The 24,020-nt window shown below is 40.5% G+C and overlaps 1 protein-coding gene across 1 annotated transcript in view; it reads left to right on the top strand.

The window, feature by feature from the left end:
* The first annotated feature begins 497 nt into the window (after positions 1-497).
* VPS41 (VPS41 subunit of HOPS complex) overlaps positions 498-24,020 on the top strand; it is a 190,384-nt gene continuing 166,861 nt past the window's right edge. Inside the window, exons 1-2 of the mRNA XM_014585758.2 lie at positions 498-572; positions 1,098-1,136. Of these exons, the coding sequence (XP_014441244.1) occupies positions 537-572; positions 1,098-1,136 (75 nt within the window). The 5' untranslated portion in view covers positions 498-536. The remainder of the gene's footprint in view (positions 573-1,097; positions 1,137-24,020) is intronic.

The raw sequence follows: 24,020 nt of genomic DNA on the forward strand, positions 1-24,020 counted from the left end.
CAAGTGACATTCACCCCCATTTCACAGACGGCCTCTGAGGGCAGGTCCTTCTCGCCCACGAAGCCGAAGCCGCGTTCTGGAGGGCGCCACCCGCCAGCTCTTACTGATTTTCGATGAGCGAAATGAAAATGTCCTCAGACACTGGGTTCACGTTCTTCCCGCTCTTCAACGTGCATTGAGTAATATATCCACCTGACTTTTTTTTAATGTTCACTTTTTTCTTGGAAAAATATTAGTTATATCTAAAATGCCCTTGTCACATTTTTTGTTCGTTCTTTGTTTATCTCATAGATTGTTGTAAAATGCTTACATTCAGCGTCAGCATATTAGTTGCGACCTTTTATTGCTATTGATATCTATAAGTACGTTAAGTAAATCTTCATTTTGCTGACCTCTTTGAGGATGCGTGGCATCAGCAGATTCTCTGTTCGGTGGACAGGTGAGAGATTAGCAGGATCAAGTCTGTTTTTCTCTTTTTGCTTTACTTTCTCCAGAGCAGGAAGATTCATTGTCTAGCAAGAGAGGAGCTGCGTGCCATGGCCGAATTTGTCTTCGTGTTAATGGCTTCAAGAGTGCGTGTAAATTACCCAGCTTGTTTGCACAGGGTCTGATAGGTACCACTGCAGGGGGGTCTTTTTAGAAAGCTGTTTCAGCGAGACATTTGACTCAACCAGATTAATAGCATAACAACTAATAGCACAGGAGCTTTTCAGTATAAAAATTGGCTTGTAGATAATTTGAGATGGCAGTTTCCTCTTGCCTCCCGAGATCAGTGAGGCTGTTTGGCCAGATGGATTTCCACTTTTAGCATTGGGAAGAGCCTTCCAGGCCCTCCGTGGACAAGTTCCTGGGGTAATTTGTTCACCTGCTGATCCTGGAGGGAGGTTAGTGGGACTGTGGCTCTGTGCAACCAAGAGGAAATCTTCCCAGCCTGCAGGAGGAGGAGTGCATGGTGTCCTCGTAGGTGTGCTTGCAAATTCCCTTCCTAATAGGCCAGATGGGTGTTGGTGGTGCAGACCCCAGGCCTCTTTCCCATTGCAGATGCTTTTTATTCTCTTGTCATCTCTCTGACCATTTCTCTTCTCTCTGCTTTGTAGGAACCTGGGTCTCTGGAAGAATCTACAGATGAGTCTGAGGTAAGAGGTGATCACGAGGTCAGATGGTTGGGATTCCTACTAATCCTTTGGCCATCTTGAGCTTGCTTTGCTTTGCTAATGTGACATTCCCAGGGGCTGGGAGGGAATACAGTAAAGCCATAGGTAATTGGGCCCTGGGGAGGAGCATGCCAGTCTTAAAAAAAATGTTAAGTGGATTAGCTTAAAACAACAAGCAGAAAAAAGAATAAAAAGTTTTCATCTTGAACAGTCTTTTAGCTTAAAGCATGTTGGCAGTGGGAAGGTTGATGCAAATTAAAAACTAATCTAAACACTTTACAAACCTGTTTTTAAAAATAATCACTGTAGGCTTGGTAATATTTATTCATTATTCGTCCTTTTTTTAAAGTTTTTTTCCATAGGGATGCACGTGCTCACTGGAGACAGAGGGAAAGTGAGGAATCACCCCCATGGGGGGATGGCCACGCCGTCGTCCCTTTTCCTCCACTCTCCTCTTGGGACTTGGGGTACACATGCACATAGGCCTGACATGATTTTTCAAGCACCAGGTCTGGGACTCTAACTTCAGTCTGCTATGTGGGAATCCAACACCTTAACTACCACACCACCTGTTGGCCCCTATTACTTGATTTTTTTTTTTTTTTTAATGAATGTGGCATGTTCATTGGTATAGTTACTGACTCATATATATTGTAGTTTATTTCCTAAAAAGAAAACTACCTTTATAGTTGCTAAGGAGTGAAGTTGTATTAGAGACTACATTTTAAGGAGAACAACTATAAGAAAGAACTTTTAAAAATTCTTTGTTAAGACCATGTGGAGAATGAAACAGGAAATTAAGGATGCTCAGAAACAAAGAATGTCATGTGATCAGAAGACTTACCTACTTCTCTCTCATACCACCAGATAGGAACCACTTAGGCCAGCAGGTGTTTCAGGTGTGGTGGTTCAGGTGCTGGACCTCCCCATGCTGACTGTGGTTTGAGCCCCAGCCCTGGCAGGTTGGAAATCACAGCAGGTGCACGTGTGTGTATGCCCCAGATCTGGAGATGGGCCTCGAGCGTGACCGTGCCCCCTGTGGAAGTGATTTCTCATTTGCCTTCTCGTTGTCTGTCTCTCTCTGGTGAGTGCACAAGCCTTATGGCAAAAACCTTTAAAAAAAAAAAAAAAGGAAAGCACCACTTATAAAAAGAACATACACTTCATTTTATTAACATAACTCAGATGGTTATTAACGTAAGCACCCAGATACCTTATCCCCTCCATAGGCTCATCTGTTGTTGTTATTCGGGAAAACCTCTTACATTGAACCGAGATGGCAGGTAACCTCCATACCTAGCTACTACTGGAAGAAAACAGAGAATCACAGATTTTCTGCAGTAGAAAATGGTGACATAGCACTCCGTCATAAATTGAATCTCTTTAAATAAACATTTGCAGATACAATAAACTACCTTAAATTGAAAATTCAGAAACTTATTAGAGGAGCCAGCAGATGACATAGTGATTATATCGCTGAACTCCATGGTTGACCACAGTTCAAGTCCCAGGCTGAGTGCATGTGCGTGCATGCCCAGGATCCCAGGAGACAAATGAAGGAGAAGGAACTGTGGCTGGAGTGGCCATCCCCCAGGGGGTGATTTCTCACTTTCCCTCTCACTGTGTCTCTCTCTGGTGAACGCACAGCCCTAAGGCAAAAACCTTTAAAAAAAAAAAAAAAATAAGTCAGTAGAAGTATATTTTAAAAATAAACAAGGAAGTTAGGAAATGAGACTTGACCAAACACAGGAAAGAAATTGGAGGCAAAAGTGGTTATTTTAAAGTTGGGGGGACAGAAACCAAAAGGGTGGCCTGTCTGATGCCATACAGCTGATTAGCAGAAATGGGCCCAGTCAGTTTTGGGTTCTTGGTGCTGAAGGACTGGAGCTGGCCCCTGGGGTTTATACCTCGGCTATACCTTGTACTCTTCCTGTGACGTAGGTGGGCATAGCACTCCCCCCTCTAATCTTCAGTTTCCCACGTGAAAAATGAGGGTTACGGCTTCCCTGTGTGGTTGCCATAGAATTAGATAGATAAAATTAATTAAAAAAAATTTTTTTTAAAGTTTTTGCCATAGGGCACATGCACTTAGCAGAAAGCAAGAGAGAGAAAGTGAGAAATCATCCTTCCTCCATTCTTCTCTCTCTCTCTCTCTCTCTCTCTCACACACACACACACACACACACACACCATATACAGACACACCATACACAGACACATACAAGGTATGATTTTCTTTCTTTTTGTTTTAGAGAGAGATTTCACTACAGTGTGCATGCACTCGCCAGAGAGACATGGGGAGACAGAGAATTAGAAAGTGGGAAGGTATTGCATCATGGCCATCCCCACTGAGGGGTGGGTGATTTCTCACTTTCTCTGTCTCTGTCGCTATATCTCTTTGGTCTCTGTATCTCTTTGGCAAGCAATGTGCCCTAAAACAAAAATAAATAAATAAAAATAAAATAGCTATAAAATAGTTATTTATAAAGTAATTTTAGTTTTACATTAGACCTCTTTCAAGAAGTATGTTCATTTCTCTGTGCAGGAATATAGGTGCAAGAGTTAGTTTATTAGCTTTGTTTAGAGTATAAAAATTTGCAAGCAGGCTAAGTACCCAGAAATAAGTAGTCGATTTGAAATGATATATCCAAGCGATGAATTCTTATCTGCCAGTAACATGAGTAATGATGTTAAGATTTAGATAAGGACAGTATTCATTTTATGTTTTTCCACATTATCTTTTTAACTGTAAATAGCCATTTCGTGCTGGGATTGTCATGCTTTTTCTGTAAAAGTCTAGTAGTGAATGTTTTAAGCTCTGCAGGCAGACAGGCAGTATGGAGGCTGTTCGGTTGGCGTGTGACCACATAAAAGTACACCCATGGTGTGAAACTTGCAGGGTGTGCAAGAACAGGTGTATGCCTGGGTTTAGCCCACAGGCTGTCTCATTTGCCAATTCCAGATTTCTAGTATATTATAGTTTCTCTCCATCCCCTCAAACCTGCAGATGAACATAGGAAAAAGAACAGACCATGTTACCACTGGGTCACGTAATTTTTGTTTTACTTACTGTTATTATCTGCCTTCATTTTAAAAATTTTCCATAAAAATGTGCATAACCTATATGTTTAGCAAAGTAATGATAACTTTTTTTTGAGCAAAACACATTCATCTCTCTGTATATTATGTAGGGTCATTGGAAAAGTCATGGATGCATTTTTGCATAGAAAACAAGTCTGACTTTTCTAGCAATGTAATAAGTAATCTTTTGTATCTTGATGATGCAGGATGTCTGGACTACAAAGCCATGGTGCCCAGAATGCAACTGGATGTTCTTCCTTCCGCTTCTCAAACTCTTAACAAGGAAGTTAGGGGAAGGATTTGGTTTATTTCTTAGCCTCTGTTTTGTATCCAAGATTTTATATAAAGTCAAAATTGCTTTTACTCTAATACTCATTTTTTCTTAAGATTTTTAAAAATTTTATTTTGAGATAATTGAAGATTCACAGGCAGTTGTAAGAAATAATGTAGATTCTGTATACCCTTCACTGCCTTCCCAAAGGGCAGCATCTTAGATAACTCTAGTACGGTATCACACCAGGAAATTGATACTGAAGCAATCCACGGATGTTATTTAGATTTCCCAGTGTTTCATTCACTGGTGTGTGTGCTCGTGTATGCAGTTTTGTGCAGCTTTATCATATGTGAAGATTCCTGAAATCGATACGTGTATCCTAACTATATTTTTAGGGTCCCTGTCTCCTACATCATTCCCTCCTCTGCTAGGAATCCCTAACATTCTGTTAGGGGAACAAAGGTCAAAGACTGCTCTGACTTCTTCCTTCTGAAATTGGGCAATGATTAGAAGGGAGAGGGGAGGCAGCAGATCCTCTGCCAGAGGACTATCTAGAGGCTCATGCTAGAGGTCATGATGGGTGTTCACTGGCGACTGTTCCAACCACCATTTGTAGCTTGATGGATTCTAAAAGAGAAGAGCAGTTCATTACAATAGCGATGCAATAGACAAAAGCCTTAACTATTCCTATTGTATATAGGACTTAAAGTTAATATCCAGAATTATGTCTGACAGCATAATATTAGTATAATCAGTTTTAGAATAGTTATAAACAAAATTTCAATTTTATCAACTTTAACTCTGAGACTCTCCCAACATGACTGAAACTTTAACAGCATGCTGTAGACTAGCCGTTTCTGTCCTTTTTCTTTGCCTTGGCCATTTTCCTGAAGACAAAAACTTTACTATACAAAATACTTAATATGTTAAAACCGTCAACGGAAAATAACCAACTCTGTAAAAATAATAATTAATGCGATTTATTTCTAAGCAGAGTATGAGTGACCTAGGCCCGGAGAGGAGGCAAACCATGCTTTTCTCGGAGTGATTGGGTTCCTTTTATTTGATTTTGAGAGCAAGAGACAGTGTTTGGAATTTATTGAAGAGTTTTTCCATTGGTCTGGCCCAAAAAGGCAGGACATGTGGAAGCAGGATGGGGACTGTGTGGGGTAGGGGCTGGTAGGTTATAGATGGGTTTACAGTTTTTAGGTTGGTGATTGGAAAAGAAAGGTTGCTGAGATCAGAAAAGGATGTACTTTAACAGCTACAAGAATGCTTAATGTACATCACAAAGACACTATGCCAGGGGCAGGATATAGGAAGAATCCTGTTACCAGTGGGTCAGAATGGCCTCTTCATGTTTGTGGGTGTGACTCCCTCCAGACCCTCTGGAAAGGATTTTGGAAAATAGGAAAAAGCAGTCAGACTTCTGTCCTCAAAACCTTTCCTTTTAACCTTTTTACTAAAACTTTATTTTTTACCATTGTAACCTTTTATGGCACCTTTTTTTGCTTACTGTTACTTTCCCTTATGAGTGTACTTTTAGAAACAATCCAGATTTTTTTCTTTTTTGCTTTAGTTTTCACATGTTTAATTATGATGTCTCCTGCTAGGGATTTATTTTTCTCTCTCTTTCTCTCTCTTTTTTTTTTTAAAGAGAGATTTTTGCTATAGGGGGTGTGTGTTCCCCAGAATAACAGAAAGCAAGAAATCACCCCTCAGGGGGATGGCCACACTGCAATCCTTTCTCTTCCATACTCTTCTTGAGATCTTGGGCACACATGCACCCAGTGCACCCAGCGTGAGTTTTAAGCTGCCGGGTCTAGGACCTGAATCACAGTCGACTACGTGGGAGTCCAGTGACGGAAGCATTTCACCATCTGCTGGTCCTGGGATTTCTTTTCTTTATCTTATTTGGAGTTTGTTCAGCTTGAATCTGCTGGTTTATGTCGTTCACCAAATTTGCAAGGTTTTCAGTGTTTCTCCAGATACCTTTTCAGTTTCACTCTCTCCTGGGACTCTGATGATGTGAGTTTTAACCCTTTGGTTATTGTCAAACAGGTCCCTGAAACGTCGAAATGTTTTTAAGTCAACTTTCTCTCATTCAGTGCCGATGTATTCTCTTGATTTATCTTCAAGCTCACTGGTTCTGTCCTCTGAAACATTTGTTCTGCCCTTGGGCCCGTCTAGTGATTTCTTATGGTTATTCTGTTTTTCAGCTCTAAAAGTTTCATTTTTTAAAATAAGTTTTGTTTCTTTGCTGAGATGTTCTATTGTTTCGTTGGTTTCAAGAGAACTTAAGATTGCTTGTTAAGGCACTCTTCTTATGGCTGATTTAAAACCCTTGTCCAAGAATTCCAGTATCTGTTTTAGTTCATTCTTATGATGTACAAAATAATATTTAAATTATGGAGACTCATCAGTCACTACATTATTTTCAGGTCCAGTTGTGGAGCATTACTTTGTCACGTGTTGTGTGGAGAGTGTTCGTGGATTATCTCATTTAATACGGACCACAATCTTATCTGGTAGTGTACTAGGCAGGAGAGACTGGTGATGCTGAAGGAACAAACAGTTCCAAAATTACAGTGGCTTAATGATTGATTGGGTCATCAGAAAATTCATGATGTATTTTTCCTTGTGTTTCTATGCAAAAATGCTTTATGACTTTTCCGACATAGAATCAATAGCACAGAGAGGAAATTGAAGCATAGACAATGCAGAAATTTCCTCGTTTTCTGTAAAGTCTTTCCTATTTATGGAACAGACAAATGTGCAGTTATATTGGTTATAGGCTCTTCCCACCCTACAAGGTGGCAGGTGAAAAGCTGCGAAGCCAGATACTAAAGAGAGGAAACCTGAAGCCAAGAAGGCTGATGCCAGTGGAAGGTTAAAAGGGTGACCCCAAGGCTAAAAAGCCCAAGAAGGGGAAGCCCCATTGCAGCCGAAACCTGTCTTAGTCTGGGTCATCAGCCAGTACTCCCAGTCTGCCATGCATTCCAGGAAGGCTATGTACAAGAGGAAACACCTGACCTCTAAATTCAGGATTAAAAAGAAAAAGGAGAAGGTTCTTGCCACTTTCACAAAACCAGTTTGTGGGGACAAGAATGGAGGTGTAGACTTCACAAAATGCCTAAGCATTATCCTACTGAAGATGTGCCTCAAAAGCTGTTGAGGCACGGCAATAAACCCTTCAGTTAGCATGTGAGAGAGCTGCAAACCAGCGTCACTCCCGGGACCATCTGATCATCTTCCCTGGATGCCACAGTGGCAAGAGAGTGGATTTCCTACCTCAGCTGAGCAGTGGCTTGCTGCTTGTGCCTGAACCTCTGGTCTGCAGTTGAGCTCCACTGCATCGAACACACCAGAAATTTGTCATCACCACCTCCACGAAAATTGATATTAGCAAAGTAAAAATCCCAAAGCACCTCATCAATGCTTGCTTCAAGGAAAAGCTCCAGAAACCCAGACACCAGGAAGGTGACATCTTTGACATAGAAAAGGAGAAATACAAGATTTCAGAGCAGCGCAAGGTTGATCAGAAAGCTGTGGACTTGTAAATTTTACCCAAAATCAAAGCTGTTCCTCAGCTCCAGGTCTACCTGCAATCCGTGTTTGCCCTTACAAATGGAGTTTATCCTCACAAATTGGTGTTCTAAATTTTTTGCCAACAACCTAATTAAATAACTGATCATATAAAAAAGATATTGGTTATAGGGCTAGAAACTAAAACAGCTCTGCTTCATGGAGTTAGGAATTTTTCTAAATCTTCCTTACTTGGAATAGGCTGTTGGTATTCTACATGTTTGGAAGTATATCCTACTTTTCTCAGAAAAGTGTTGTATAAAGAAATTTGCAATAGAAGCATCAGATTTTACCTTAACATTTCAAGACTACATTTGAACAGCAAAGAGAAGAATGAGAAGAGAAAAAACATCAAGGTAAAGAGGGTGGCAAGGAAAGAGAAGAATACCAAATGAAAACTGAAATGCACTGAGGTCTGCATCGTACCAGGTGAGGGGTCCAGTGACCTTTGTGATTTGCAAGGACAGCTGAATAGCTAACCTCAGGCTTGTTCTGTCTGTAGTGTGTTCCACTGAACCGAAGATTACATATACGTTGCATTATTCCATGCCTGGGACAAGGCATGTAGTAACAGGAAAATTTATATCTCTGTCTTCATAATTTTTGTTACCTTTATTAACAGACATGTCCCTTCAACAGATGTTCATATAAAGCTGGTTTTGTTCTTCCAAATAGCACTGTTAGGAAGCCTTGAATATGTTAGAGATATAAATTTAATTAAACCAAGTGGACTGACAAATAGCTGAAGCTATTTTGTGATTGTCAGAAAATGCATCACAAAAATCATTTATTTATCTCACCTGGTGTGTAGAACATTATGAATCATTTATTGAACTTTAAATGGGTTCTTTACATGTATTAATTTTAATAAACAAATTTATAGCAACTGGTAACTAAAATAGTAATGTACCCTGTTATGAGATTGATTGCCGAGAGAAATGGAGCATAGGGTTATAGTGTTACAGCCTTCCAGAGGCCTTGGGTTAAAAACGTGCTCTTTCGTTTAATGAGCTATTAATATTAAGGGGTTCTACTGATTATTGCATCACTCAAGCATGAATAAACATTCCCCTTGAAGCATATATTATAAAAATGATATGTTTGGAAATGGTTGAAACTTCCAGGGTGTAATATTTTTTAACTTTTATTTCCATCATTGTTTAGAGATTGGAAAGATGAACATGATTCTCCTGGTATGATAGATCTTTGAACAGAATTTGTAATTTCACTGTCTAGGATAAAAATTATTTTGGGCAACTCCAGATGGACTTGGACAAGATGGATCATTTTATCCATTTAAAAAATACTTATTGTATACTTTATGTTCCAGATCCTAGGATACATCAGCATTTCATGAGGAAGGTAGACAATAAACAGAAGCACTCAAATATGTGTCAGGTGGTGATAAATATAGATTAAAAATATAATACAGGGTCAGGGAACTGTGGAGTGGGTTGAGGAGTTACTCTTTTATCCTGGGTGGTTAGGGAGGACTTCTCTGTTAAGGTAACATCCTAGGTCAAAGGAAGAGTGAATATAGTACACTGGAGTGGGGTCGTGCTAGCTGTTGAGTGGTGGGGCTGATATCCCACAGGTAATGGGCAGCTAAAAATGCAGAGCCAGTATGTTAACTTGGGGACTTGGTTTTCACTGCGACTAAGTTGGAAAGCTATTGGAGGGTCCATGTTTTAATTAGGTCACTCTGGATGCTGTTTTGAAAAAAAGTCTGAGAGGGACATGTAAGAAGCAGGGAGACCAATGATAAGGCTTTTGTAGAATTCTGGCCAGAGGTAATGAAGGATTTAGAGGATTTAAAAATGTTTTTATGTATAGCTAATGTATTTCTGGTCTAGGATGTGGGAATATAAATGAGAGAGAAGTATTAAGGGTTAACAATGAGAAAGGTGGAGATAGGGAAGGCTCTGACTGGAGCAGTGTTTGGTTCTCAGGGTGAAGGAGTGGGAGATGGGTATCCGAAGCTCCATCTTAGAGATGTCTCGATAAGATATGCAAGTGTCACTGTCTAGTGGGGAGCTGGATAAAGAAGACTAGTTCAGTTCTGGGCTAGAGGTAAGAATTCGTTAGTCAGTATCGAGGTGATGTTTAACACTATGCAACTGGAGGAGATCATTTAGAGGATGCCTAGTCCCTCAGGGGTGAGAGGGCCTTTTAGCGATGTGGTAGGTGAAGGGAGCTCAGTAAAGGAGACTGGGAGGGAGGAGCCTGTGAGGTAGGAAACCAAGAAAGGATGGTGTTCCAGAAGCCAAGGAAGGACTGCCTCTCAGGAAGAAGGGCGCAGTCCTTGTGCCCTGCTGGGAGGAGGACTAAATGAAGCCTAGGGATCCACTCGTGGGACTGCAATGGTGAGCCCATTGGTGGTGGGGTGGTGGTGAGCCCTGACTAGGTGGACTAAGAAAGATTGACTTGGCAAAATATCTTTGATGTCCTCCAGAGTTATTACATGAGGTATTACAGAATAGCAGAGTCTAGAATGCTCGTAAAAAATACTTTATTTTCATTTTTTTTTGTTTTTTTTTAGATTTGTGCCTTAAGGAACATGCCATTGATGGAGAGAGAGAGAGAGAGAGAGAGAGAGAGAGAGAGAGAGAGAGAGAAAGAGGTGGAAAGTGAGAAATCACTCCTCCCCCAGTGGGGATGCCTATGCTGCAGTCCCTTGGGAATTCCTCCCTTCTCCTCTTGAGATTTTGGGCACACGTGCATTTGTGCATGGTGTGATTTTCAAGCTACCGTGTCTGGAACTTGAACTGTGGTCAGCCATGTGGGAGTTCATTGCCTTATCTACCCTGCCACCTGCTGGCCCCAACCCCTTCTTCTTAACCACTGTTCTTTCACCCTCGGTGACAGGCAGTTTTGAGGTGGCTGGCCTGGGGTGAGCTACTTTTAGTCTTGACAGACATCCAGGAGAGTCCACTGACTTAGTAAGTGGGAGGCTGTAGCATTGCCTCTCACCCTCCTAATTACAGGATTCACACTTAGATCTGTTTGAAATGTTTGAAATGTTTTTGTCAGTAATGGAGTAAAATCAAAAGTAATGTAATCTCATTTTAGTCCGTATAAAAGGAGAAAATTAGATTAGAAATGCTTACCCTTTGCCCAGTTCTGTATTCTGCTGGCAGAGGTCAACCCGGAAGCGATGACGTGAGTTCTGCAGTTTAAACCTGGGAGTGAAACACACAGAAGGTAATAACTGTCAGTAGCTATTGTTCAATGGATAGTATACCAGAAACCGAGCTTTTTTCTTTACTTACCACATTTAATTCTTACAGAAATCCCTGAGGGACATATTACCATCCTCTTTTCACAAAGGACAGGTAACTGAGGTTTTAAGTAACTTCTAAGTGGCTAGGGGCCGTTTCCCCTAGAACTGGTATAAGAAGCCTTTATGTGGCCAGCAGATGGCGCTGTCCACCACAGGGGTACAGCACTAGACCCCCATGTGGGTGACTGTGGTTCGAGTCCCGGACTTGGTGACTTGAAACTCCCACTGGCACTTGTGCTTCCTCCTCTCCCAAAAGGAGAATGGAGGAGAAGGGATTGCAACGTAGCCATCCACCCGGGGGATGATTTCTCACTTTCTGTCTCTCCAGCAAGTGCATGCGCCTATAGCAAAAATCTCTCTTTCAAAAAGAGAAGCCTTTTATTTTAGTTTATTTTGTGACTGCCTACTTGATTGTGAATTGTGGTAGGATTCTGGCTAATTCTCCCTCTCTCCCTTCCTTCCTCTTCTCTACTGCTTTCTCTCTCCTTCCTCTCTTCTCCCCACCCTTTTTTTGTTTGTTTGTTTAAATGACAGTGAATTTCATCAAGATGTTTAAACATCTTTATTTCCCCTGTCTTACAGGTGATCTCCTGGGTTGTTTTTGTTTTGTCTATTTGAACACAGCCTTTCCCCTGCTCCTTCCCTCTCTTCCTGTCTTCATCTCTCTCTCTCTCTCTCTGTGTGTGTCTCTGTCACTTTTTCTTTTTTTCCTCTTCCCTATCTTCATCTCTCTCTCTCTGTGTGTGTCTCTCTGTCTCTTTTTCTTTTTTTCCTCTTCTTTTCTCTGACAGTGCATGCAGGAGAAGGGAGAGAGAGGGGGGCTTTTTCTTTTTTATAAGTTCTCTGGTTGTGATCTTCTGCCCGAGCCTCCCAGGCAGCTAGGACTCCAGGCTGCTGCACCTGGCCTGTTGGCTTGGTCTGGGATCTGTATCTGAGCCTCCCACATGGCCCTAACCTTGCACAGCACGCCTGAAGTCAGGTTTTTAAGTATCCATTCTTCGTACTTCTGCAATATTTTATCTAAAATGTTTCTCATGAATATATGATGATTTGAGTTATAATAGTCTAGTTAGGATTTTTACATTTAATAAATGATGATTTGAGTTACAAAGTCTAGTTAAGATTTTTACATTTAAATTCTTCTATGAAATTTCTGAATTGTATATATATTTCAATTTTTGTATTCTTGAGGTGTTTTGCTATCAGGGTTATGCCACCTTTTAAGAATTAATTGGGAAGTTTTTTAAAATAATGATGTTTTAAAAGAATTATTTATTTTATTTAATTCATTTATTCATTTGTTCATTTATTTTAATTTGACCAGAGAGAAAGACAGAGAGAGAGAGAGAGAGAGAGAGAAAGTGAGAAAGCAAGCCACCAAGTCTGGGACTTGAAATGTAATTGGCCTTGTGGGAGTGTCCAGCGCCTTAACCGCCATGCCACCTACTGGTCTCTAAAAATAATAATTTTAATTTATGATAGCAAGTATGTACATGCATGGTAGAGGGAGAGGGAGAGGGACCCTCGCCAGTGTCTTTGTCACGCCATGACCCCTGTCCTCTGGCAGGATCCTGGGTGCACACTCACGCACCCCGCATGAGTAGGGAATCTGAACCCATCAGCCTTGTGACCTCCAGCACTGCAGTTCAGTTTGCCTTCATGTGCATCAGCAGGGGCTTACTCGGAAAGTTCCTGTATTTCCCTGTTGTGAGATAGTTTAGATAACTTAGGAATTTTCTATTCATTAAAGGTTTTCAATGGAATTTGCTGCTAAAACAGTCTGGGCCAGGTACCTTTCTGCAGGAGATAGGTAATACTTCGGTGATCTTTTTCTTTTCTCAATTTATCCTGTGGTTACCTTAATCTGTCCGTCTTTATTTAAAGAGTACTAATTCTGGTCTACCTATTGCCTGGTGGTTAAGGCAGCTGAGTCCCACATGGCCCACCCACAGTTTGGGTCCAGGACCTGTTGGCTTGGGAATCATGCTGGACTGGACACATGTGTGCCCAAAATCCCAAAAGGAAGCAGAAGTGAAAAAGAAGGGACTGCAGCTTTACTGTTCTCCATAGGGGTTGTTTTCTCTCCATCCCTCTCTTTGTCTCTCTCTGGCAAGTACATGCACCCTCTGGGAACAAAAAGCAAAACAGAAAACTAACGCTTGGCCTTGTTAACAATTCTGTGTTCTAGTTTATTATTTTCTTTTTGCTTTTGCCATCATTCGTTTTCTCTGGTCCCCTGCAGTGCCCACCTTGGTCCTGTGGCTTCCAAGGCTAGGATTCTTAGACCCCACTTATGCACTGTCGGTGTGGCAGGAGGCTGAGGGCTGCCTGTTGAAGAAGGATGCAGAAAGATGGCGGCCAGGTGTACAGATAGCATGGGAGAGACGATAGGCTTGGCGTCCTCCTTTTGGGGAACTGGCCCGGAAGGGAATCTGCCTGGGAGAGATGAGGCAGGCTTCACTGTGTGGCTGTGGGCACAGAGGTATGTGTGTGTGTGTGGGGGGGAGGTGAGAAGGCACCCACCTGCCTTTCCTGTGGTGATTTTTTGTGTTCTTGAAGCAAGTCTGGGAGTGCCATGAATTCAGATTCAACAGGAGTGTCAGTTTCTCTTTGGTTTGGGCCATTGCTTTCATTTTGATTGCTTTTAGGAGGTCTTATCTGTTTCTTTATGGAAATAACCATGCAATTGCAAGAGGTGTAAGTGGTCACGTGGCTTGGAAGGTTCTTTGCATTCGAAATACGAAATATACAATTGGAAACGCTTGAGAGGTATTTAATCTCGAAAACAAAAATAATTTTGAGAACTTTAGCATTTTCCTTTTTCAATATCAACATATAAATTACAAATAAGTGTAAGTTTTTCTGGAAATTGAGTTCGCAGGACCTGTATTTACTGCTGCTGTTAGAAGGTGAGAGAGCTTCATTTGTCTAAATCAACATAATGCTAATTTCAGAATTGCCACCCCCTTCTTCTCTTTGCCACCCCCCCCAGCTCCCTGTCTGTAAAATAACACACAGTTTAGATCTCCAAGGTTGGTTTTGGTTGATATTCTATGATTTGGATCTTCCTGTGTGAAATCTAACTGAGAATGTCTTAGAAAAGCTGCTTGCTCCACTCAGCCTGCCGTCCCCACATCCGTTTGTTTTCACTGGTCTTTATCAGGCACCCCAGTTTTGTTAGGTGAAGTGCAGAACAATGAAAAGGCAGAAATCCTGCTTCTCTGGATCTTGTGATCACCAAGGGATAGCGGGAAGAAAGGAAAAGAGGGTTATGTTGGCTTTAGGGGCGGAAATGGCCCGCGTGAACCGCATACCCTGAAGATTGGGCAGGTTATTCCATACGGCTAGAAGGAAATGAAAAGCTTATTTGCTTTTCTCATTTTTCCCCCTCCTCTATATATTCTTATCGCTTTCCCAATATAAAATAAATGATGGGAGTTGATCCTGTTTATGGTATGTGGCTTAGGGCATGGGAACCTTCACCTTATTTTTTCCCTCCTTGAATTGAACATGAACTTCTGATAATACAGGGCAAAGGAGAGACCAAGGTTTATGAAGACTGCGTGTCTCGTGAATCTTAAGTAGAGCTCTTCAATTATTAGAGGCTCAACTTTCCTCACTTTTCTGGTCAGTGTTACGGTAAGGAAAGCAGCTTTGACAAATAAGAATCATAGTTCAGTAGATAGAAAGTTTTGAAGAGGATGTTGTTAACCACAGCCATAAAAATAGCATTTACTTTTTATAATAAATGGTATGTGTTAATTCTAGAAAATATTTTCAATAGCTCACAGTAATGATTTTTACTTGCTATCACCAGTAACAGTTGATGTGTGTGGGTCCTATTATAAGTCTCATTCTACAGATGAAAAAGACAGAAACTTAGGGGAGTTAATATTTTGATGTCTGTTCTAATTTCTGCACATATATGCATATTAGTTTATTTTTCTATTTTTTTATTTTTCTAGATTTCTTAGATTTCTTAAATGAAATTAGAATCATACAAAGCAGGTGTTGTGACCTATGTTTTCTTTCTTTTTTTTTTTTTTTGAGAGGTTTTTGCTATAGGGTGCATGTGCTCACCAGAAAGACAGAGAGATAGAAAGCGAGAAGGCCCCCCCCGGGGGAATGGGAGAAATCATCCCCCCCCCCCCCCAGGGGGAATGGCCACGCTGCAATCCCTTTTCCTCCATTCTCCTCTCGGGATCTTGGGCACGCATGCACATGCACCCTGCGTGATTTTAAGCCACAGGGTCCGGGACTCGAACTGCGATCAACTATGTAAGAGTTCGGCGACTTAGTCATTACGCTAACTGCTGGTCCCATGACCTGTTTTCACCTAACAGGGCATTGCAAGAACATTTTCCTTTGTTATTAAATTGTCTTTGAAAACAAATTTTAATGCCTGGGTATTATTTTATCTTGTGGAATATATTTTAAGCCAGGTTTTTTCAACCTTGATACTTGGGCATTTGAGGCCAGATAATATTTTGCTCTGAACATGTCTTGTTCATCGTAGGTTGTCTAGTGTCATCTCTGGCCTCTTTCTGCGAGTTGCCTATGGTACCTTTCCCTCACTGTCTCCTACCCAATAGTGACCAAAAAAAAAAAATGCCTCTCCACATTGCCAATAAATACCCATGGGAAATAAAGTCACTTGTAGTTGAGAACCACTTATTTAACAGTATGTATTTTGTTGCTTTTAAAAATAATGCCATCTAGATTGTACTTAGCTCCTAATTCATTAAAATACTTTTCTGTAATAACAATATTGTGAGAACGTTGAAGATGTAGCTACATTTTTTGCATTCATATGAGAGTGTAATTGCTTGTCTGTCGGCTGTCCGAGGGAAAGACGTCTGGGAGCTGGACCATGGCTGTTCATGTTGAGTCCCATTATCTCCATGTCACCTCAAAGAGTTTGGTCACTGAGGCAGCTATAATGCCTGTGCTATTAGGAGCCAGCTGGTTTACGTAGTTTTCTTGATATGTTTTGACACTTTAAGAAAATCTATAAGGCCATACTTCCTACAATGATAGTCATCATTTCATATAAATAAAATCTTTCTGTAAGAGAACTATAGCAAATAAATGTGTATGCCCAATAATAATGCGGCCTTTCTTGGTAATACGCTGTGGTAGTGACTAGATTTGTTCCTTATATATTTTTTTAAAGAATTATTTTATTTAACTTTTCTTATTTATTTTTTAATGTGACCAGAGAGTGATAGAGTGAGAGATAGAGAGGGAGGGTGGGAGGGAGAGAGAGAGAGAAAGTGAGAAAGCAAGCTGCCAGGTCCAGGACTCGAACTGCAGTTGGCCATGTGGAAGTCTGGCGCCCTTAACCACCATACCACCTGCTGGCCCCTATTCCTTATATTATTATTGTTATGTTTTTGAGACTCAAATTTTGTTTTGATTGACATATTGTATTAATTTCGATTATGCTTTTTAAAAGTAATTGCTTATTTATACTTGGTACTAGTTATGTTTTTATTCATTATTCTCTTTTTTAATAGTAATTAATATTTATAATATCTTGGGACTTCTATGATACATTTATAAAGAGAATTTTTTTTTTTTTTAAGAGAGATTTTTGCTATAGGTCATGTGCACACGTACACTCACTGGAGAGACAGAGACAAAGTGAGAAATCGTTGCCCGGGGGAATGGCCACTCCACCATCGCTTTTCCTCCATCCTCCTCCCGGGCTTTTGGGCACACTCACACGTGAGTAAGTTTCAAGCCTCCAGGTTTAGGACTTGACCCACGGTCATCCGTGTGGGAGTCCTGCGCCTTAACCACTATACCACTTACGGATCCCGTTAATAATATTTTTTAAAGCTGGTTGTGGTGGTGTGCACCTGTTGTCCCAGGTCCTCCAGAGACAGAGGCAGGAAGATCACAACACATCACGACAGACACCACCAGCATCACACTTGTGTGCACATGGCGGGAGAGAGAGACGGGAGAAAGCACCTTCCCGATGGGGAGTGGCCATACCACAGCCCCCTCATTGTTCACCCTGCCAGGATCTGGGCACGCACTTGTCCAACATGTTTTTCAAGCTGTGGGGTCTAGGATGCAAGCCATGGTTCGCCATGTGGGACCTCGCTCCCTTAATTAACCATGAGGCTTGGGTTTGGCTCAGGGAAGAATTTTCTAAAATGTAGGTTTTCTAAAATTCAGATACTTCTGATACTGGATTTTGATAGCTATTTTTGTGTTTTACACTTGCAAGGTTGACTACTAGCTTTGAACGTCTTAGTCCTTACTCTCTAAGGTAATCAGAGTTCTAGAGAGAATGTTCTAAAGGAAAAAGCCTTTATTTTATATCTTCATATCCATAGTTGATTATTGATTTGCTTTTTATTAAGGCTAGTTTTTTTACTATAGAAGTTTAAAATGCATGAAAGCTTTTTTTTCTTTTCTTTTAAATAAGAATTTCTTTTGAGGACATTAATGTTTTCGTATTGTATCTCGCTTGAAAACGTTGGATATTTATTAAAAGGATTTGCCCTAGTCAGATGTGGTTGATGACATGAAACCGAGAAAACCATTCATCTTATTACAATTCCTGGAGGTTCCACCGAGGTCTTTCTGGTGGGTGAGGCTGGGTGGGCTAAAGGCCCTTTCTGTAGAGTGAGATTGTAAATTATCTAGGCATGCTCAGTTGGTGGGGGTTTCCACTTGTTTAATTTGGGCTTAGTCGGCTATCTCACCTAGCCCTGTCTGTATGTCTTTTTATTTTATTGTGTGGAAACAAAACAAAATTGAACTCTAATAAAGAATTGATGTCCAAAACTGAAAATTTAAGTTCTTTATTAATAGTAACAATAGGAAAATATAATGATCTTTCTGTTATTCCCTAGAATCCATGTGACACACATTTTTAAAAAGTAAAATTCAGGACCAGTAGGTGATGTATTGGTTACATTGCTGGGCTCCCATGTAGTTGACCACGGTTCGAGTCCCAGACCTGACAGCTTGAAACTCATGCTGGGAGTGTGTATGGGTGCCCAAAATCCTGAGAGGAGTATGGAGGAAAAGGGACTACACTGTGGCCACCCGCCCCTTCTGCCTATTCCTGCGGGCTGATTTCTCACTTTCTGTCTCTGTCTCTTCAGCTAACGCACGCACCCTATAGCAAAAATCTCTCTTACAAAAATAAAATAAAATTGATAGGAGAAAGATGGCGGTGGAGTCGCGCGTTACCCAGGAGGAAATTAAGGAGCCAGATTGCGAGAAGACCTGCCCTCTCTTGCTGCGGGTTTTCACCACTAATAACGGTTGCCACCACCGCTTGGACGAGTTTTCCCATGGAAACGTACCGTCCAGCGAGCTGCAGATCTACACTCGGATGGATGCAACTCTGAAAGAGTTGACTAGTTTAGTAAAAGAAGGCTACCCAGAAGCGAGAAAGAAGGGCACACACTTCAAGTTTGCAATTGTTTTTACAGACCTTAAAAGACCTGGCTATCGAGTTAAGGAGATTAGCAGCACCATGTCCAGCAGAAAGGGGACTGATGATTCCATGACCCTGCAGTCACGGAAGTTCCAAATAGGAGATTATTTGGGCATAGCCATTACCCCTCCAAATCGGGCACCACCTCCTTCAGGGCGCATGAGACTGTATTAAACTCTATTTACTATTTCTTGAATTTGTTTTTCAGTCAGTTATGTAAAATAAATTTACACACTCTTCCCTCTCATTATTGCCATTAAGCCTTTCAGTTCTAAACAAATTGTACTGCATCTATTTAGGAGTTAGGTTTGGATGTGCTGTGGTATGAATATTAATAGAAAGTCTGTATGTTTCAAGCGCTTCTGTGAAATAAAACAAAAATGCTCTTAGCATCCTGTGTAAAACTATATTGTTAAATATATGTGTACAATCAAAAAAATAAATAAAATTCAAGTATCCATTTGCACTCTAACTGTGGTATCATATAGAATGTACTCAGTGTGAAAGATACTGGTAAAATTAAAACATGATGAAAAATGTGGAATTCATTGGTTATAAACATTCCAAAAAGAACGTGCTTGTGCAGAAATATTAAATGATCAAGTGAAAAGTGCCATATTCTTGTTGGTATACAAGTCCAAGTTAGGGAAAAGGACTCTATGGAAATTTGTGGTAATGAATTAACAACAGTAACAAATTACTGGGAAAAGGACTCTATGGAAATTTGTGGTAATTAACAACAGTAACAAATTACCAATTTTTTTTTTTTAGGCAGAAATCTTTAATTGCTTTAATTTGTTAGCCCCTAAAGTTTATTTTCCCCCTTTAAGTTCAAATCTCAGTAAGAATGACCATGTTAGGACATTTATTTTCAATTAGTGTTTTAGAATCCTGTAGGATAGTTTAAAGGAATTGGCTTTAATTAAAAGTGTTGTACACTTAGTAAAAATCCATGTGAGTTGAATTGATTCTTTTCAAAGGAAAGCTGCAGATTTTTCCTGTATGGGTAAATGTCACTCTGTTCCTATCTTCGCTGAGCCGCGAGTCAGGACTTGTACTCTTACTGGGTTGTCATAGAAACGCAGTCACCTGTCACTTCAACTCAGACTGTTGATGGTTTTATTTGTAGGTTTGTGTGATTATTAAAATTTAACAAAAATTATTGATTTGCTTTTTATTAACACTAGGTTGTACACCCTGAAAGTCCAACTGCATGAAACCCTTTTTCCCCATTTCAGTATTTTTTAATTAAAATGAAACTCTGTATTGAATCTACTTGATATTTTTTAAACGTTTTTTTTTTTTATTTAAAATGTGATACAGCATCTGCAGCAGCAGAATAACCTCCATGAATTGTGTTTTGAATCTCTTTTTCTTTTCTTTGTGTACAGGAAGGAGAAAAAATATTTTAAATTCACCTTTAGCCTGCTTTTAACTTAACATAAAAGATACCTGTCAGAAAAGCAAGAAATGGTACATCAAGTGCCTAATATTGGAGTTTTCATTTTGTTTATGGTTTCTGAAACCTAGCACGAATGCTTCAGTGAACTGTGTTGTGAAAGTATTTATTTTTGTGTATTTATGTGGGAGAAATTATTTACTTTTCACTTATAAATAAGACAGGCAGACCTTATTTACAGTAACTTTATCTAATGGTCCGTGGACAAGTGCTTTTATGCAAAACAGTCAAGAGGCTAGAATTAACTTTTCACATTGGATGCACATTTGATGTCCAGACTTGAGCAACATGTGGCATCTTATTATGAAGACTAACACTCAGAATTCAATTTGTATTTAACACATTTACTTCAGTGCACACATCATCCCGTGCCGCACTGAATGTTAACTTTGTAACGATTTCTATTTCTTGCTTATAGATACTTAATAGAAGTATTTTGGTTGCTTTTTGTAATTAAAAAAAACCCAAAAAACAAAAAACACAAAGTTTGCTATTGGGGTGCCCTCACTTGCCAGAGACAGAGAGAGTGGGAAGAGAGAGAGAGAAATTGAGAAAGTACCACCCCAGGAAGGATGACCATGCCACAAGCCCTTCTCTTCCACTCTTCTCTTGGGATTTTGGGCACACACACCTATGTGCCCAGCTTGCTTTTCAAGCCATTGGCCAGAGACTCAAATTGCATAGTTGGCCATGTGGGATCCAGCCCGCTAACCCCCTCACCACAGGCTGGTCCTTATTATTTTTTAAAGTTTCTTTCTTAGGACTTGGTAATTAGCTCTCTCGGTTTTCATTTTAAGAACAGGTCCATTTGCGTGTATAAAAGCTCCTTGGGTTGGGTTAGTTATTGTTAGGTGCCATTTTATAGAGATGTGTAGGTCCTTTTGATAACTGTGCATGCTATACTTCCTTCGTTTGCTGTTCTCACGTTATTCTTGGAAAGGTAATAGGGGGTGTACCACCCTTTAGTTCTCTGCTACTATCAGTAAACAAACAACTAATAGCGTATACTTATCTGGGGAATTAAATTTAAGACAGCTTATCAGTAGACATGCAATACTGATTTTTAAAATAGGTTTATTGCTTTTAAAATTGTATTGCTATTCTTTTTTTTTTTTTTTTTTTTGGAGAGATTTTCACTGTAGGGCACGTGCGCTCGCCAGACAGACAGAGAGAGATATAGAGACAGAAAGCGAGAAATCACCCCCCAGGGGGGATGGTCACGCCGCAATCCCTTCTCCTCCATTCTCCTCTCGGGATCTTGGGCACGCACGCACACGCGCCCGGCGTGAGTTTTAAGCCACCGGGTCCGGGACACGAACCGCGGTCGACTACGTGGGAGTCAAGCGACATAGCCATTACGCTAACTGCTGGTTCCCAAATTGTATTGCTATTCTTGTCACTAGCCTGCATGCTGGCCTCCAGCTAGCCTCACCTCTCCCACAGTGAAGCATGGCTGGCCTGTACGATCAGTAGAATATCGTAGAACTGACAGTGTGCAGCGTCTAGGTCATATGAACGTCATATAGAGTGGGGCTTCCATTGTGTTCTCTCTTGGGTCACTACTATGGGGGACAAGCCAGCTGCTGTGTTCTGAGGACACTCCAGCAGCCCTATATAGAAGTCCATGATGCAGGGAACAAGAGCCTCCTGTCGTCAGTCTGCCCCCACTCGCTAGCCATCTCTGAGCCACCTGGGGAACAGATAACCCAGCCCCAGTCAAGTCTGTCAGTGGTGGCAGCCCTAGCCAACATGTTGTTTAGAACCCATGAAAGATCCCAAATAAACCATTCAGTACAGATACTTGATCAATAATGGGGATATATTTTGAGAAACGTGTTTGAGGCGTTTGCATTGTGAACTACATTGTTCTCATTACACAGTCCTAGCTGGTTACAGCCTACTACACACCTACGCTATATGCTGCAGCCTAGTCCTCCTTATGGGACCCCTGTCAAATGTGGTCCATGGTCACCAAAACATTGTCATGGATCACATGACTGTATTTATTGCTTTAGGTCAGTAAATTTTGACATCTTTTTTTGCAGCAGTAGATAACTAATGCACCTGCTAAATAGACACACTTAAAAACATCCCATGGATCACATAGTTTATAGTTATTCGTAGGTGTAGAAATTGCAGGGGTTTCTATTGTGGTTTATATTCATTTTTGTAGGAGACTGGGTAGTGTGTGTTACCCAAGGCATTGGCTTTTAATTTTAGCTTCTCTAAACTTACCCACTCTGTATCTTGAGACTTACGTAACATTTCTGATCATCAGTTTTTACAGAAAAGGTGTAAAATGAGATCATTATACTTAATTTTATTTAGTTTTTGTTGGTCAAGAAAAAGTGAGATTATCTGGTGTTAAGTCTGTAGAATGATGCTTGATATGTTCCTTGCTTTCCATTTACCCACAAGTGATCCCCTTCCATGTGAAGATAGTCTCTGCTCCAGGGCAGGGATCGTGGTAAGCGTCTCAGTTTGCAGTCTGTGGCTGGCGTGTCCTTCAGCCTTCCAGTCTTAGACAGCAGGCACTTCCTACTCTAACAGAGCCATTTTTCTTTGACCCCACACTTTTGTTTTTTAATATGACGCACCTTAGGTGATTTTTTTTTTTTTTCCGTATTTATTCTGCTCATGGTTGCAGAGATTCTTGTATTTGAGGATTGAAGTCTTACCAGTTTGGGAAAATTTTAGTTGTTTACTCTTTAGAAGTGTCACTTTCTATTTTTCCTTATCTTTACCTCTGAGACTAATTAAAAGAATTTTAGACATTTCACTGTGTCACACATGTCCACATATTCCACATATATTCCGTCTAATTTTCTTTTCTGGGCTTCCTGGTGAATTTCATTATTATTATTATTATTATTATTATTATTAATTTTTTTAAGAATTATTTATTTTATTATTTTTATTCCACATGAGAGAGAGGAAGCTGCCAGGTCCAGGACTCGGGCCACAGTCGGCCATGTGGGGACTTCCAGCGCCTTAACCACCACACCACCTTCTGTCCCCTATTTTTTTTAATCAGTTTTTGATTTCACTAAACTTGTCTTCACCTTTGCTACTTTTCTATTAAATCCTACCTATTGATTTCTTCATTTAGTAACATTTTTTCCTCCTAAAATTTCCATTTGATTCTTTATTACAGGTTAGTCTTATGTTGGAAATTTTGACTTTTGACATGTTCTTCAGATTTTTCATCTTTTCCTTGGGGTGTTTTTGACATGGTTATTTTAAAGCTAACTCTTGTTTCTAGATGGCATACGTGAGCACTTTATTGCATCCTCAGGGTTGTAGGTGAGGAGCTGTAGAGGCCTCAGTAGTTGTCTCTCAGCAGAGAAGTCACCCGTTCCTTCACTGGACAACTGTAACAGGCTGGTGGCTAAGTCCCTTGCTTCGTCGGAGATTGAACAGTCAAAGCTCTATCAAAGTTTTGGTATATTTTCACACCTTCTAGGGACCAGGTCTAAAGGAGCCTGTGGGATTCACCAGGACTCGATTTCCTGAGGCTCCTGAACCCTAGTTCTTAGGTTCTCAGTACATCACGAGAGCTGGTTTGCATTTTAGAGGCTTTGTATTTGGCTTTTTAGCTTCATATCTGATCATTGTCTTCTGGGGAGAAGTGGCTGTGCAACAAGCACACATCCTGTTCTGCTGGGAGTCTGGCCCTTCAGATCTCTACTTTTGTCACTTCATACCCACAAGTACTAGGTTTGCTG

This window comes from Tupaia chinensis, unplaced genomic scaffold (assembly GCF_000334495.1).
Source record: "Tupaia chinensis unplaced genomic scaffold, TupChi_1.0 Scaffold000088_1, whole genome shotgun sequence".
In the NCBI taxonomy this organism is placed as follows: Eukaryota; Metazoa; Chordata; class Mammalia; order Scandentia; family Tupaiidae; genus Tupaia; species Tupaia belangeri.